This window comes from Haemorhous mexicanus, chromosome Z, assembly GCF_027477595.1.
Source record: "Haemorhous mexicanus isolate bHaeMex1 chromosome Z, bHaeMex1.pri, whole genome shotgun sequence".
In the NCBI taxonomy this organism is placed as follows: domain Eukaryota; kingdom Metazoa; phylum Chordata; class Aves; order Passeriformes; family Fringillidae; genus Haemorhous; species Haemorhous mexicanus.
Genome location: NC_082381.1, coordinates 52043160 through 52058157, shown reverse-complemented (window position 1 = coordinate 52058157; position 14998 = coordinate 52043160). Strand labels below are relative to the sequence as shown.

General features: G+C 43.6%; 1 protein-coding gene across 6 annotated transcripts in view; it reads left to right on the top strand.

Moving 5' to 3' along the window:
• Positions 1-4820: 4820 nt before the first annotated feature.
• The window catches only part of NTRK2 (neurotrophic receptor tyrosine kinase 2), a 194530-nt gene continuing 184352 nt past the window's right edge, over positions 4821-14998 (top strand). For 2 of the 6 annotated variants that reach the window (XM_059873524.1, XM_059873523.1), the window contains exon 1: positions 4828-5131. In XM_059873524.1, the coding sequence (XP_059729507.1) occupies positions 4923-5131 (209 nt within the window). In that variant the 5' untranslated portion in view covers positions 4828-4922. Of the gene's footprint in view, positions 5132-14998 lie in introns of all 6 variants that reach the window. The other 4 variants (XM_059873527.1, XM_059873521.1, XM_059873525.1 and 1 more) reach the window with 4 other exon arrangements.

Sequence of the window (14998 nt, the reverse complement as noted above, 5' to 3'; positions counted from 1 at the left end):
CCATCAAACAGACAGAGGTTATGGGATGAGAGGCTGGACAACTGTCTTATCTGCATCAGGCCATGGGGGAGGCCACAGCTTCAAAACCCTGTGGAGATATGAAAAGTGGCTCTCTATGGTATGAACAGCGTCTCTTAGGAGAATGATTGTCCTTTCGAGAAGACCTCAAGTAGACATCTCAGGCAATATCAAACTGGACCCAACCAATTAAATCTTCAGATCCTCAATGGATTCTTTGTTTAATAGAAACATGGTAATTATTAAACTTTTCCTTCCCCTTTCCTCTTTTTTCTCTCCTTCCCAAAATAAAGAGATGTGCTGATTTTCTTGAGCACAAGGTGGCAGAATTCAGCTTCACTTTAAAGCCAATGAAGGCTGAGCAGTGCTTCAAAGTGATAAGGTAAACATGCTATTAGGAATGCAAAATGATCCAGGATAAAGTAGCTAGATAAATCTGCAAATAAGTGGAACACTGGAAAGATTAAAATGTAGGCTAAAACACTCGAGAGTGCCTCGTGTTTGGAGGAAATTCAGAAAAGTGTTGTTTGGAAGCCGAATTTTGTCATTTAGGGAAAAGATGTGGGATCTCATGTAAGAGAAGCTGGTACACCTCAGTGTAGTTGTCAGCTCAAAAGATGCTGTCAGCTGGAGTTCTTAGGCTTATTCTGAGTCATGGTACAGACGTGTGTGTCTGACCACAGTTCTAGCTTGAACGCAAGAACACCTTCCTGTGAAAAGTTTCATGGGAATTGGGATATTTCACTGGAAAACAAAATGTTTCTGAAAAGATCATGAGGTCCCATGAACTGTCCAACCTCTCCCTCTTGTAAGAGCTAAAAATTCTCAAACTGTAAGCAAAGTTTAAGCAGTTTATTTCTGCACAGTTTTGCTAAGACTGGTCTTTGAGTACCCATTCCTTTGGATGGGACAGGATACCGTAGCATACATACAATTTTTGTGGCCTTTCCCTGTTCCCAGACTCTGTGTTTTAATTCCTTAAATAAAAGTACTCTCACAAAGAATCTTTGAGTTTTCAGCTCCTACATCTTTTCCAGAAATATGTTTAAATCTTTACAGATATTTATTATAATTACTATGCTGTTACACATTCTTTATGTATGGTGTATGAGATAAAGTTTCAAAACTTTTGAAGTAATCAAACACTCAACTTTAGAACAGTGGTTTCAAGCAAACTGTGAGTTTTTCAGCATCTTCAGGTTCTCCTTGTAATATATTCAGATGAATGCTCTCCTGTAACTTTATCTACGTCAGTAAAATAAAAATGGGCAAAGAAGCATGTGCAAAGGAACAGAATTTCTAGGAAGTCATTGATTTGTTTTCACCTTCGTAAGGCAACTCTCTTTACCAGCTCAGGAGAGGTTTACCTCACCTGCTCTGAGAAGGCTCTATTACTCAAGATTGAGTGTTCTCTGAAGTGATCTATTTGCTATGCTTAACTGTCCTTTTCAAAAGTTTTCATGATGTCAAACATGAATCTGCCTTGTTGTAAATCAAGTGTCTTAATCCTTGTGCTATCCTATAGACAAAAAATATTACCTGTCCTTGTTACATATTTCAGGGGTGTTATTGAACTTCCTGTCAGTTCTTTCATGAATTGAAGAAAGTGAGTTCTTTCAATCTTGTCTCATTTCATATTTTCTAGCCCTCTGATCACACTCTATAGCTTTGTAATATTTTAAAGTCTTTGCTATAATTTTACTGCCTTCAGGATGATGTTTGGTCTTGTAGCACTACCAGAAAGCTACTTGTCTTTAGTGGTTTAGTTGTGGCTCTTCCTTAATACTGATTCATATTGTGGCTCTTGCTCAAGTACTGATTAATAGGAAATACTTGAGTATTTTAAGTTCTTTTCTACTTTCTTGAATCTGTGAGAAAAATATGCACAGTTAACACAGAAATAAAACTTACCTATGTAGAAATGAAGCCGTGATTTACCACCGAATTTCTTTGTACAGCTACCCTTTACTAATCCTAGAATTTGAAGACTCGAAGCAGGATCTGTGCCTGTAGAAAGGGCTACTGTTTCCCCCCCTAAGCCAGAAATGGTATTTCTTGGTGGAGCATTCCGTAGCTTTCATTTTGACAACTTTGGTGGCCTGAAAATATGACTCTTACAGTTTGTTTCTTCCCACATTCTTCTCCCAGTCAATTTTGGAAAAATAATAATTTTATTTGGCAATTTTACCATCATATTTTCATGCCTGGTAATTTTTGGCATTGTCATATAGAAATCTATGTGTCTCAAACCTTTTAAGACAAGATTACTGTACAGTTCAGCAACACTCCTATGAGAAATATTTTGAATTGCAGCAAACATAAACTGATGTTTACCACAACAGGTGATAATACCCTTTTCCAAGTGTTACCACAAGCTTTATTTAACAGTGGTCTGCAGCCTTATGATTATATGATCTGGCCTACAGAACTTTACTCTTTCAACACTATTAAAATATCTAATTAGCCAATTTGATCCAACTGCATGGTTTTATCTAAAACTTCTTTGACAACTCCTCAATTTCACAGATTCACAGAAAACACCGATGTCTGTGAAAGAATAAAGTTTAGTATATATGCTGATTCAGTATATATGGTTAGACTAATGTGAGCTTGTTGCCATCAAATCCCTAGGACAGTCAAAATGGGTATTTATTGCCCTAAAGAGGTGATGTCTTCGTGTTCCCCCAGGAGAGAGAGGGGGAATAATGCACATTTTACAAAACTATAAGGAGACTTGGCTGAAGAACAGTAATGTGGGTGTTGCAGCAACTCACAGGTTTCAAAATTTTACTTCTATCCCGCATTAAGGCTCTTTCTCAAGGTCTTTTCTCTCTTGAATCTTATTGCAGTTTATGCTACTAATTTTTGTTTCTCTTTCCTACAAATTCTCTAAAAGTCACCAATTTTTTCTTCTAGAAAATTCCTGCATGACATTTTAATTTTACTTGTTACCCTTCTATAAATATTTTGTTGAAATACTTCAAAGTGCTGAACTTCATAGAGAGGTAGTATATTTGGAGAATCTATACAACAATTTTACTTAAACTTCAAAACTTTGGTTTGAAAGTATCATGACTGACAATACTTTTGATAATGTCTTTTTGTACAGTCTGCATTTATGCTTTATGCTTTATTTGTTGCTTTTATTATTTCTGTATAGTGTGTTTCAGCTAGGTATGGCTGTGACTTTCTTAGTAGGATGTTCTTTTAAAGCAAAATCAACTCATGCCTGGCCTACAAAACCACCTGGTAAGATGTGGATTTTCTGTTAGCCTGAGCAAATGTAAATGGAATGGAGTGTGTTTTCAATTAGTAAGTGTCATGTCAAATTGATTTCCAAGCACCTTCTAACACCTTATTAACTGTTCATTCTGTACCTTTGTAATAGGAATTCTGTAACCTTTTTCTTCTTTAATTCTCCCTGGTTTAGTAACTTCAAAATGCTCAGCTTGGGTAACTAGGTAAGAAAGGACCATGAACATCTTTTTACTTAATGGTGAAGTGGTAAGTGAAGAACCTGTCGATACAGACGAATGACTACCTGTCATGTGCCAGGACAGAAGCACAGAATCTCAGAAACGGCAAGGGAAGAGCATCTCAGATCAGCTGGTCATTGCACCTGCGAATACGTGACACACGTATGTCATTCAGACTTGCCTCAGCCTCGATGTACGGAAATGATAACTACTTCTTCTGGCGTGTCGTGTGCCGTCCCACCCGGCGCCTGGGGGTCGGTGGGGCGGCCGGGGCTGCACGGCGCCCCGCGGGCCTGGCCGCGCTGCACGGCGGCGGCGGGACGCGCGGTGGCGCCTGCGGAGCGCTCAGCGCGGGGCACTGCGGCGGGATCCGGCGCACCGGCAGCGCTGCGGAAACCCGCAACCGGGGGTGGGGGCACAGAAACGAAAAGCAGCCCCGACCGCGGAGCTGTCAAGGAGAAAACAAGGCGTTTTAGGGTCGCTCATCCGTCGTCTCCCGGAGTTCTCGCACCATCCCCGTTTATCACCCGATGGCGAGCGAGCTCCCTCGCGGGCATGCCAGGTGCCTCTCGGCACGGTGCCTCCGTCCGCGCGGCGGGGCACACAGTCCGCACAGGCGGCGACGCGCTGCCCATCCCGCGGGGTGCGTGTACGCCTGTATCAGTATGTGTGTGTGTGTACATATACATGTACGTGCGAGGCTGAAAGCTCAAGTGCAGGCTGCCTATTGGTATCTGCTCTTCGGCACCCTCCCTTTCCCCCGCTCCCCCCTCCTCCCTCCCTTGTCTTTTTTTTTCATTTTTATTTCAGGCTTATTTTGTGGAGTTTCTGCCCCTCTCTGCGTCAGCCCCACGTCACTTTGCCGGCAGCTCCCCGTCTTGGGCTGGAGCAGGAGCCGGAGCTGCTTTATTATCAGCTGGAGGGAGGGAGGAGGAGACGGTGCATAAAGGGGCGAGCGCGGAGCTCTGAGCCCCGCCGCCGCCGCTCGCTGCGCCTCCCTCGCCGCCCGCTCGCCGTCCCTCCGGCGGGCAGCGGCCGCCCGAGCCCCCGCAGGCAGGAGCGCAGCCTCCGCCACCTGCCCCCGCTGCCCCGCACGTTTTGCAGCATCATCGGCAGCAGCCGCGGGGGCAGGCGGTGCGGTGCCGCTGTCCGCCCGCAGGGCTAGGGGCAGGTGCCGCGCCGCGCCGGAGGCCCCGCTCGCCCCTGTCGCCGCGGCGCCCAGCTCGGGCCCCCGCCGCCCCGCGCAGCGCCCGGGGCGCTCAGAGCCGCGGGGCGCCCGTGGCTGCGGCTGCGGCGCGCCCATGTGAGCCCCGGCCGCGGGGTGCCCGCCCGCGGCGCGGAAGGCTGCGCACCCTCCGGCCGTGCGCCCCGGCGGCGGCGGCGGCGGCGGGAGCAGGAGGAGGCCGTCGGGGCAGTGCTGGAGTGAGCATGGTGTCCTGGCGGCGGAGGCCGGGGCCCGGCCTGGCGCGGCTGTGGGGCTTGTGCTGCCTGGTGCTGGGCTGCTGGCCGAGTGCGCTGGGCTGCCCCGCGTCCTGCGGGTGCAGCTCCTGGCGGATCTGGTGCACGGGGTCGTCGCCGGGCATCGCCTCCTTCCCCGTGCCGCAGAGGAGCGCCGAGGGCGACAATGTTACCGAAATGTGAGTACGGCCCGGGGCCGGGCTCGGGGGCGACGGGCCGGAGCAGGCGGGGGAAGCTGCGGGCGGGGGCGGCGGGGAACTGACCCATGCCAGTGGCTTTTGCTCCGCGGGCAGATGCGGTGGCTGGAAGCCTAAAAGCCCCGTGTGATTTTTTTTGGACGCAGCTTGCCAGAGCTGCCGCTGCCAACCCGTTTAGATGATGAATCCTAATTGTTCGCGATGCAGGTCGCGGGGACCGGGGCGGGGGGTCGGCGCCGGCTGCAGAGGGACCACAGGGCAGCCGGGGAGCGGGACGGGGCTGGGTCTTCGCCTCCGATCATTGCCCCAGCTGCTGCCGCGGGTTGCGCACCGCTCAGCCCGCACCTCTGCGGCGGCAGCAGGTATGAAACGGAGGGTTTTTCCTATTTCTTTCTTTTTTTCTTTTTTCTTTTCTTTTCTTTTTTTTTTTTTTTTACTTTCGTTCCCTCAGCTTATCGCTGCGAACCGAGAGTATTGGTGGGCAGCTTGCCCTTCGCCCCAGATTTCTACTATTTTATATTTAAAAAATTTTTAAAAAAGAAAAAAAAAAAGAAGAAAAAAAAAAGTAAAGGAAGAGATGTGCCAGAAAGTGACAGCAAACTGTCTTTCATACCCTAACCATAGGAATGCGAACCTGCTTTGACCTTCTCAGTGGAGGTGGCTGGAAGGAAAAAATAAAAAAACTGCAGAGGAATGAATATAGTGCTGCTTGTCAGCAATTGGGAGGGAATTAGAGAATCCCAATTAAGCGTGAGGAAAAAAGTTTTTTTTTCCTCTCGTTCCCATGTGGTGCTTCCATCCTCGTTGGCCTCGAAGACAGTATTTGATGAGGGAGTTCTGCAGCTTTTTGTGTTAAATCCGGCATAGTTTCGCAGTTCAGAGCACCATGGCATTCATGTCCATTGCCTAAGAAAACCTCTTGCAGAGCAAAAAATTTTGGATACTGGATGTGTCGATGATAGATCTTGGGAAAAACTGTCTCAAGCTGTTTTGTTTGTATTTCCCTACCCCTGTTTTCGAATTGTTTTCTGTGACATTTATTGTAAAAGATACCAGCATATATGCCCTAAATCTATACAGATCTCACTATTTGTGTTCTCCATCCTTCTTCTGTTTTTCAGTGTCTTTTAGAAGAAATAAAAAAGTACTGTGAAATACGGTGTGAGTTTAGATTAAATTCTAGCCTTTGGGCTACATTCCTGCAGTTCGTTGAAGTCAATTTGCTGCATTTCCCTGCATTTGCTCGGGGAAAAGCTGGAGGCATTCATTTCTACTACTCATGTATGGCCTACCTTTGGGAGACTTTTTAGGACCTGTGATAAAGAAATGGTCTTTCTCAGACTATTTATAACAGTTATAAATGTTATTGATTCAGATGTTTATGTAGATTGCTTAAATAGAAAAAAAAAATTACTTTGAGCTATGCATCTGTGATCATTTTTGTAGGCTTTAGTAGCCTTTTTATCCAGTGCATTCTGTTTAGAAGTAACAGAGCAATTTTCATCTCAAATTTAATCTTTGGTTTGAAAGGCCAGAACAGAAAACATACTGCAAATATATTTTCTTCCATGATGAGCTTAAAACATGTCTAGTCATTTTACATTGATACTTTTCTCTTTAATTTTCTGGGTTTTTCAAAGCATCATTTTCTTTACAGCTCTTTTTTGTTTTTACTGTATCATTCTGTGACATTGCACATTGTTTTGTTTGGTGATCTAAAAATAATTTTGAGTCATGGATTTCTCAGGAGATGCTGTTGCACGTATTTAAGATGGTATTTTCATGTGTGCTTTTAACATAAAACACAGGGGCCCTTTAATTAGTTTATAGACAAATTAAAAATTGAACTGCGGTAGCTGTCATATTATTTCATTGTGTGAGCTAAGTAAACACTAAATACATACAGAAGCAGTTCTAATACAGTAGGTACAGATTGACAAACTGTTTATAACACCACAGATCTTGCTTAATTCTACCTAAGAAACAGGTTTAAGAGACTGGAGTGTTACATTTCACTTAGCTTCAGTGTAGCTTCAGGCCTGGTTCTTCTTTTATGTGCTCTGCAGATACATTCTGTTGGTCTCTGGTGGAATTTCCCTTGGTATAAATAACATGTAAAAAGTATAAGACAATCAATTTGAAGAACTTCTTCACGTATATTTTATGAGTATCTGTTGAAATCAATCCTTCACTTGTTGGTTATGTCCTGGTCTTGACAGGAGTGCATCCTGCAGTCCTAAGCAAAACACCTACAGGCACCCGTGGCATGGGTCCTGAGTTCAGTTTTTTACCCCAGCCACAGGTACTGGGAGCTCTGGGATAGCTGCATGGTCAGGGTGTGTATGTGAAACCCATGGTGGTGCAGAGGATTGGCTGTGGGCCAGGTGGATGGCATTGAGCAGGCAGGATATGAGTGGGCAGCCAGGGTTTTCCACTTGGCTTTAAGAAATGGAAGAAGATAGAATGGTGCAGCAGGAATAACAGACATGAGGCACCATGTATCTGGCAGCCTCCACCACCTAACACTCAGGTGCTTCATTGTTTTGGTCCATAGGTGGATTGTGCTTTAGAGTTTAGAAGCAGTCTCATCCATGTCCAGCTATTTCTTGATTCCTGCTCAGATCCAGCATCCAAATCTATGGAGAGGGTACTTCTGCATCAGCCCTATGAAGGCCAGCTGCTGAAACTTGGTGTGGGAGGGCATAAGAGTATTTATGCCTGGTGCTTTCTTAGTCATCTCTCTCACTCTTTCCCTTCCTGGCTGTTTTTGCATAGTGTTCTACTACAGTAAATGTGACAGATTTCAGATTTGCCCGGTTGGTTGAGATGATGGTGTGGGCTGGTCTTTATCTGGAAAGCAAGTACTGGTGCTTATCATAACAGACTGTACTTATTGTTTGGTCACTTTGGTATTATTGGAGACAAATTCAACTCCAGAGTGAGATTCTGCATTAGGATAAATGGTATCAGTCACTGATGCATTAAAAGCCAAGGAGCAAGAGTCACAAAAGCAAAATTACTTTATCAGTTTTGTAAAATCCATGCATTGTAGACACAATGGCAAATAAGTAGGCCTTGTCGAGATCACTCATGCAAAAATATTAATAGGATAGTAAATGAGAAATTTTTAGAGTGGCCAGGACTTCTTGTAAAAGGATGAGTATAATATTTTCTCCTTAAGGAAAATATATTGCTCTTGTATCTCAGTGTACATGACTCTTCAAATGACTTTGATTTAAAAGTGACATCTTGCAGTACAAGTATATTCCTGGCCTAGCTTCACAGTTCTGCTATCAAGTCATTAATATGTATACTTATGATTATTCAGGTGAATGAGGTTTGAAATTAATTGGTGTTTTTCAGGAAGAACTGCTTGCCAACAAAATAGTAGGTGACTTTTAAGCTCTTGCCTATTAAAAGAGAGGTGATTGTGTATTGCGTACATTTCAAAACCGCAAAATAAATTTCTAATGCAGTTATATAAAGCACTCTAGAATTGTTAATAAGTAAGACAGGATAAGTAATTTATAGTGTAAATTATTTAACAAGTCATGTGAGCTTGTGCTAAAAAAAAGAGCATGTTTAAATTCATTGAAGCTCAGAGCTGTTGGTATTTTGAGTCTTTTTTAATCTGGATTTTGAGATTGTTGTAGATTTAATGTCATATAAAACTGTCTACAAGGCTCCTCAGCCTCTAGACCCTTCCTCCTCAAAGCAACTTCTGGCTGTGCATCATTGCATGACTTGGCTGGATTGTGAAGTTATTTCTGGTGACTTGGAATTGTATAATAAAACATGAGACACCAGGCAACAAATTATTAAAGGCATTTTGGACAGTGGTGACATAATAGCTTCATTTAGGAATTTGTCCTTTTTTTTTTTTTTTTTTAAACTTCCTTTAAAGATCTGGGTAATTGGTTAAGGTGAGTTTAAAGTAAGCACTGTGAAGATCAGTTTTGTAATTTCTAGGCTCTAAAAATACTCCAGGATCACAAAGCACTGAATTTTGTACATGTTCTTTTTTTTGCTCCCAGGGAACCTTTTGTATGTCTTATTCTAGACATTGCCCTTCTGGTTTGTGAGGACTGATGGGGCTCCTGAGGGTTTCCACTGAAGCTGTCTCAATCAGGCAGAGACAAAACATCTCATGAGGCTGGGAGAGAGCATCATCCTTCAGAAGGCAGTTAGTGTTGGGCAGGGTGGCAGGAGCACTGTCTCTCCCTCAATATCTTTGGTCACTCAAGAATTTTGAAAAAGGTTTGGGATGTCTATACTGAAAAGAAAGATTTGTTCTTGAGCACCTTGTTTTCAAGAAACTTCGATTTTTTTTTCCATACTGATGAGAAAATAGGGCTTGGCAGTGCAGCCTGTGATATCTTTAGCATGGCATTTTCCAGATTCCTCAGGTTCTATTTTTTCTCCATTATTTTTATGCTGACAAGTGTAACAGAGAAAGTAGCTTAGCAATATTCTGGATCCCTAATCACTGTAGAGCAAAAAAAATTTTACGTAACTGAACATGGACCTGATTTCTCCATTTTGGTTTTCATTTTTAAGTAAAGAGGGATCCCCTAACTCCCTTTTTTTTTTTTTTTAATCACAATTCTTTCTCCCATGTTTGTCATCTCTCTCTACCCGTGTATCTAGGAGTATGGCCCTTAAGGTGGTCATCCAGATATCCTTGCCCGAGCAGGAAAAATGTAGGAGGTAATGGAGCAAAGAATTCTGAAACTGCTTTAATGTGTTGTTGATGTCAGATGTATATTTAGCTTGTTACCTCTGAAAAACTGCTCTTTAAAAACTGCCCTTTAAAAAGCAATGCAGATTGTATAAATTCACTAATTTACATGCATTTCAAATGGAGACATAAATCCATAGAGGTTTGAAACCTTCTACTGCTTGAATTGTGAATATGCTTTTTTACAGGATGCTGTTATGTTTGTGAAGATCTCTTCAACCAGATGTATGTAGTACATCATTACTGTTAAATTATATATGATCATATGTAATTGGGATGCATCTTAATTCCTGGTTGATTGTGAATCCATATTTTCAGAAACTGCAAAAGGCAAACGAAACTACTGCCTGCCATGAAATGGGCATATGGAGTTTCTGTGTTTTTACAAAGCTACTATTAATCGTAATATTACAGTATCACAAGATCACAGAATAGGTCAGGTTGAAAGGACCACTGGTGGGATCATCTGGTCCAATCTCCCTGCTCAAGAAGGGCCTACTAGAGCACGTGGCACAGCATTGTATCCAGATGGTTCTAGAATATCTCCAGTGAGGGAGGTTCCACAAGCTCTCCGGGCAATCTGTTCCAATGCTGGGTCACCTGCACAGTAAAGAAATTCTTCCTCACGTTTCGGTGGAACTTGCTGTGCATCAGTTTCTGCCCACTACCTTTGTCCTATTGCTCAGCACCACCAAGGACAGTCTGGTTCTGTCCCGTTGACATTGTTCTTTCAGATACTTCCATACATTGGCAAGATCACCTCTGAGTGATCTCTTCTCAAGGCTAAACACGCCCAGCTTCTTCCACCTTTCCACTTATAGAAGATGCTCCAGGCCCTTAATCATCTTCATAGCCCTCTGCTGGTCTCTCCCAGCAGGTCCATGTCTCTCTTGTCCTGAGGAGCCAGAACTGGACACAGCACTCCAGATGTGCCTCACCAGGGCTGGGTAGAAGGACAGGATCACCCCCCTCATGCTGCTGGCACTGCTCTTCCCAATGCACCCCAGGACACCATTGGCCTTCTTGGCTCCCAGCGCACACTGCTGGCTCATGGACAGCTTGCTGTCTGCCAGGAACCCCAGGTCCTTCTCCAAAGAGCTGCTTTCCAGGTCAGCCCCCAGCCTGGGCTGGTGCCTGGACTTATTCCTCCCCAGAGCAGGACCCTGCTTTTGCCTTTGTTGAATTTCAGACCGTTCTTTTCTGCCCATCTCTCCATCCTGTCAAGGCTGCACTCTGGGGTATTCACTACTGCTCCCAGCTTTGTGTAATCATGACCTGCTGAGGAGGCCTCTGTCTCTTTGTCCAAATCACTGCTGAACAAATTAAACAACACTGGGCCCAGTGTCCCTCGCTTGGGGGACACCACTTGTGATGAGCCTCCAACTAGACCTTGTGCACTGATTTTAGCTCCTTGGGATCTGCCATTCAGCCCGTTCTCAATCCAGCTCACTTAGTGCACTCTTTTAGTTCATGCCTCCTGGACTTGCCTATGGGGATATCATGTAAGACAGGATCTAAAGCCCTGCTGGAGTCAAGGTAGACAATAGCCCTCATCCATCCAGGTAGTTGTCCCATCAGGGAAGGCAATCAGGTTGGTCAAGCATGATTCCCCTTTGCTGAATCCATGATAACTAATTCTGATCACCTTCTTGGCATCCATGTGGATAAAGATGGCCTCCAGAATGAGGCACTTTCCAAGGATCAAGGTGGAGCTGGCTGGCCAGTTGTTCTCTGGGTCTTCCTTCTTGCCCATTTTGAAGACTGGGGTGATATTTACTTTCTTCCAGTCCTCAGACACCTGTCTTGATCTCCATGACTGTTCCAAGACAACTGCAAGCAGCCCCACTGTGGTGTCTGCCAGCATCTCCTCAGCTTCTTGTGAATGCATCCCATCAGGACAGCATCTTTTGATTTGTTCCAAGTGTCCTGTTGCTGCTTTCACTTCCTGTATATCTCCTGCTTGTGCCTTATTTTTGACAGAAGTTTTTTGCTCATCCATGCAGCTCTCTTGCCCTCTTTGCTCCATCAGGATGTACTGATCTTGAGCCTGGAGGAAGCTGGAATATTTATTGATCAGCTCTCTTGAACCCCTATTCTCTGCAGGGCCTGTTCCCGTGGGATTCTTCCAAGAAGATCCTTGAAGAGGCTAAAGTTATCTCTCCAAGTGAGATTTCAATCTCACTTGTGGCCCTACTTCCTCCATGCAAGTGCTGAACTCCACAAGCATCTCATGATCACATTGCACAGTTGTAGTGGGCTTACTGGAAAGGAGCCACACCGTGGAAATTCAGATTTATTTTTTTATTACTTTCTTCTAAGAAAATTACCTGCATTGAGTGTTGATCATGCAGAGGCTATAGCTGGAACTTAATTATTTTTAATACCAATTCAGCTATGTATGTTTCTGTGTTGAGTTTTCATTGTTAGGATAAATTCGGATAAATTTTTGGAGATCAAGTTTCAGGTCAATATTCTTTTTTTCTTAGATAAGACCTGAAGTAATGAAATTTCTTTTTTCTTCAGAAGTAAGATAAAATGGAAGGAAGCGGGCCAAAGGTGTCCAAGGTATTTTCAGAGGCACTTTGAGAGATTGTAATCTTCGAGTTGATGTGTAACTTGAGCTTAACTTTGCTAAAGCGAACTATTCCTGATTTTGCAAGGTAGCTAGATGCTTTTTATTTCAGGGGGAAGCTGAGACTGGCATTCTGGCCTATGTAAAGTTAGTGACAAAAATGAATGAAGTTAGTGTTTCACCAGCACAGTTTAGAGTATGTATGTGAAGGATGAAAGGAACCTTCATTCAGGCATTTTCCTGCTTTTTTAAAGTTTGGAAGAAATGGGGCTTGTTGCTCGATTACTTGATGAGTTTTTGACTTGCAGGTTTTTTTGCCTTTCATGTGTTTTTGTTCTGTATGAATATTAAATATGTTGAGGTAAGTGGAAGCTAAGACTGAGTATTTCAGGCAGGAGCCTTTTACAACATTTTAGATAATTTTGCTTTAGAATGAACCTCCTTGTGCAAAAAAACAGTTGCAGCTCCTGCTATATATTCGTAGAGGAGATATGGTTCATTGTATACAGTTGTATAATGTATAAATAAAAGGAAGGCAATGAATTAATCAAAGTCAATCTAACTGAATCTGCTGAAACAGACAACGGTGAAATGGTAACGCTTCTGAGCTTCTTATGAAAGGATCTGTCCACAGAACTGTAGTTGAGGCTGGGAAAATTACCTCTTTTTCTTCTTGGTTTGACAGGTGAGCCAAAAGAAATCTTCCAGTTTTAGATGTAAATGAAATTAGTTTTAACTTTTTAATTTCCTAACCATGCATGTAAAACCTATGTAAGGCTGTGTTCAGCAGGTATCTTGTGGAGCATGGCTACCCCACATTGCGCAATAAAATTCATGTGAAGAGTGCACAGGGTGTGACTTCCCATTCTTTTGCAACAACCGTCTGGTTTTCTGAATGCCAGACAGGCACGGCAAGCATATGCGGATAAATCATGTGCACATACTGGGCATGTCAGACTTACTGGGCATGGACTGGAAGACCTTCCCACAGCATGTGCTCTGGATGTCGTGCACTGGACCTACTGATCATGTCTGGGACTGTCTCAGCCCTCAGCATTAAAATCTGGCAACTCCCTACTAACTGTGTAGCTAAGGCACTTAACTCAACAGGCTACTCTCCACAACGGAGAATGTGCTTCTTCCAGGAAGTGATTCAGTAGGCTGAATTAGGTTCCCACTGCATATTACCCCATGCAGTTATCCCCTTCCATCCCCACTGACTATTAAGAAAACACTGGGGACTTAGTTCACTGGGGTGAGGGACAAGAGCAAGACCTTTCTTTTAGCAAACAGGGATGTAGTGAGGGGTAAACTGATTTTGTGGTCCTAGGTGAACCATTTCTGCAGGCATGTGAAGAGCTGCTCTGCTAGAAGCAGAGCATAGGTCTGAAGTCTGAACCAAGGTCTGAACCATGTGAGCATCTTAACTGCTGGTCCTGTATGGTGTACAGATGTGGACTTGCCTTGGTTCTCCCTGTCTGAGTTGCCTTCTTTGGCATAGAATATTCAAATGTGCTTTTGGGTCAGAGAGCAGGACAGTCTGTTTAGCTAAGAAGCTGTGATGCTTATTCGTGTAGTGCGGCAGCTGAGTCCTGCTCCTGCTTCACTGAGTGTTAAATTACAGCCAAAATGAGAACAGCACAAACAGGTAAGGTGGAGATTGCTCTCTTTCAGATGGCTTTGTAAATATGGTATCTTCTGAGAGACTGGAATCATGTTTCCTTAGGGAGATGAAGAAATTGAATCTGGTGCCCCAGATGCCACTGGAGCATTATTTACAGCATTTCCTCCAAATGTGTGGTCTGCAACCTCATAAAAAGATGTCTTTTTTTTTTTTTCTTCCCCACTCACTAGGTGGGTGAATAGTCTACTGCCTATTAATCTCCTATTCTCCTCTCCAGTCTTCTAATTTTTAGAAACAGGTTTTGGAACACATTATGCATACAGTGACCTGGTAAACATATATACTGTACCCTCCAGCTGGGAGCAGTTTGTTGACTCTGTGGGTCTAACTATGTAATGTGTATAAGCATATGTTTTAAGAGTTTTAAGTTTAGAATGGTAGTAAGTAAGCATCTTTTTAAGACTCTATTGTGCACATATTACAGAGTCACAGAATATGCTGAGTTGGAAGGGATCCTCAAGGAGCACTGAGTCTAACTCCTGGCCCTGCACAGAGCACCATCCCTAAGAGTCACACCCTGTGCCTGAGAGCATTGTCCGAATGCTTCTTGAACTCTGTCAGGCTGGTGCTGTGACCATTTCACTGGGGAGCCTGTTCCAGTGCCAACCACCCTCTGGGTGAAAACCCTTTTCCTAATATCCAACCTAAACCTCCCCTGACAGAGCTTCAGGCCATTCCCTCAGGTGATCTAAGGTTTGAAACTATAATGTGTAATATGTAATACGTAATACATAATACGTAAATATAACTAAAAGAAATGCTTAAGAAATAGTTCATTTTCCTTACTTCAAAAGTATAACAACAAATAACAGCCATGAATAGGCTTTATGAGTACAAGCTGATCACAGTCTAGAA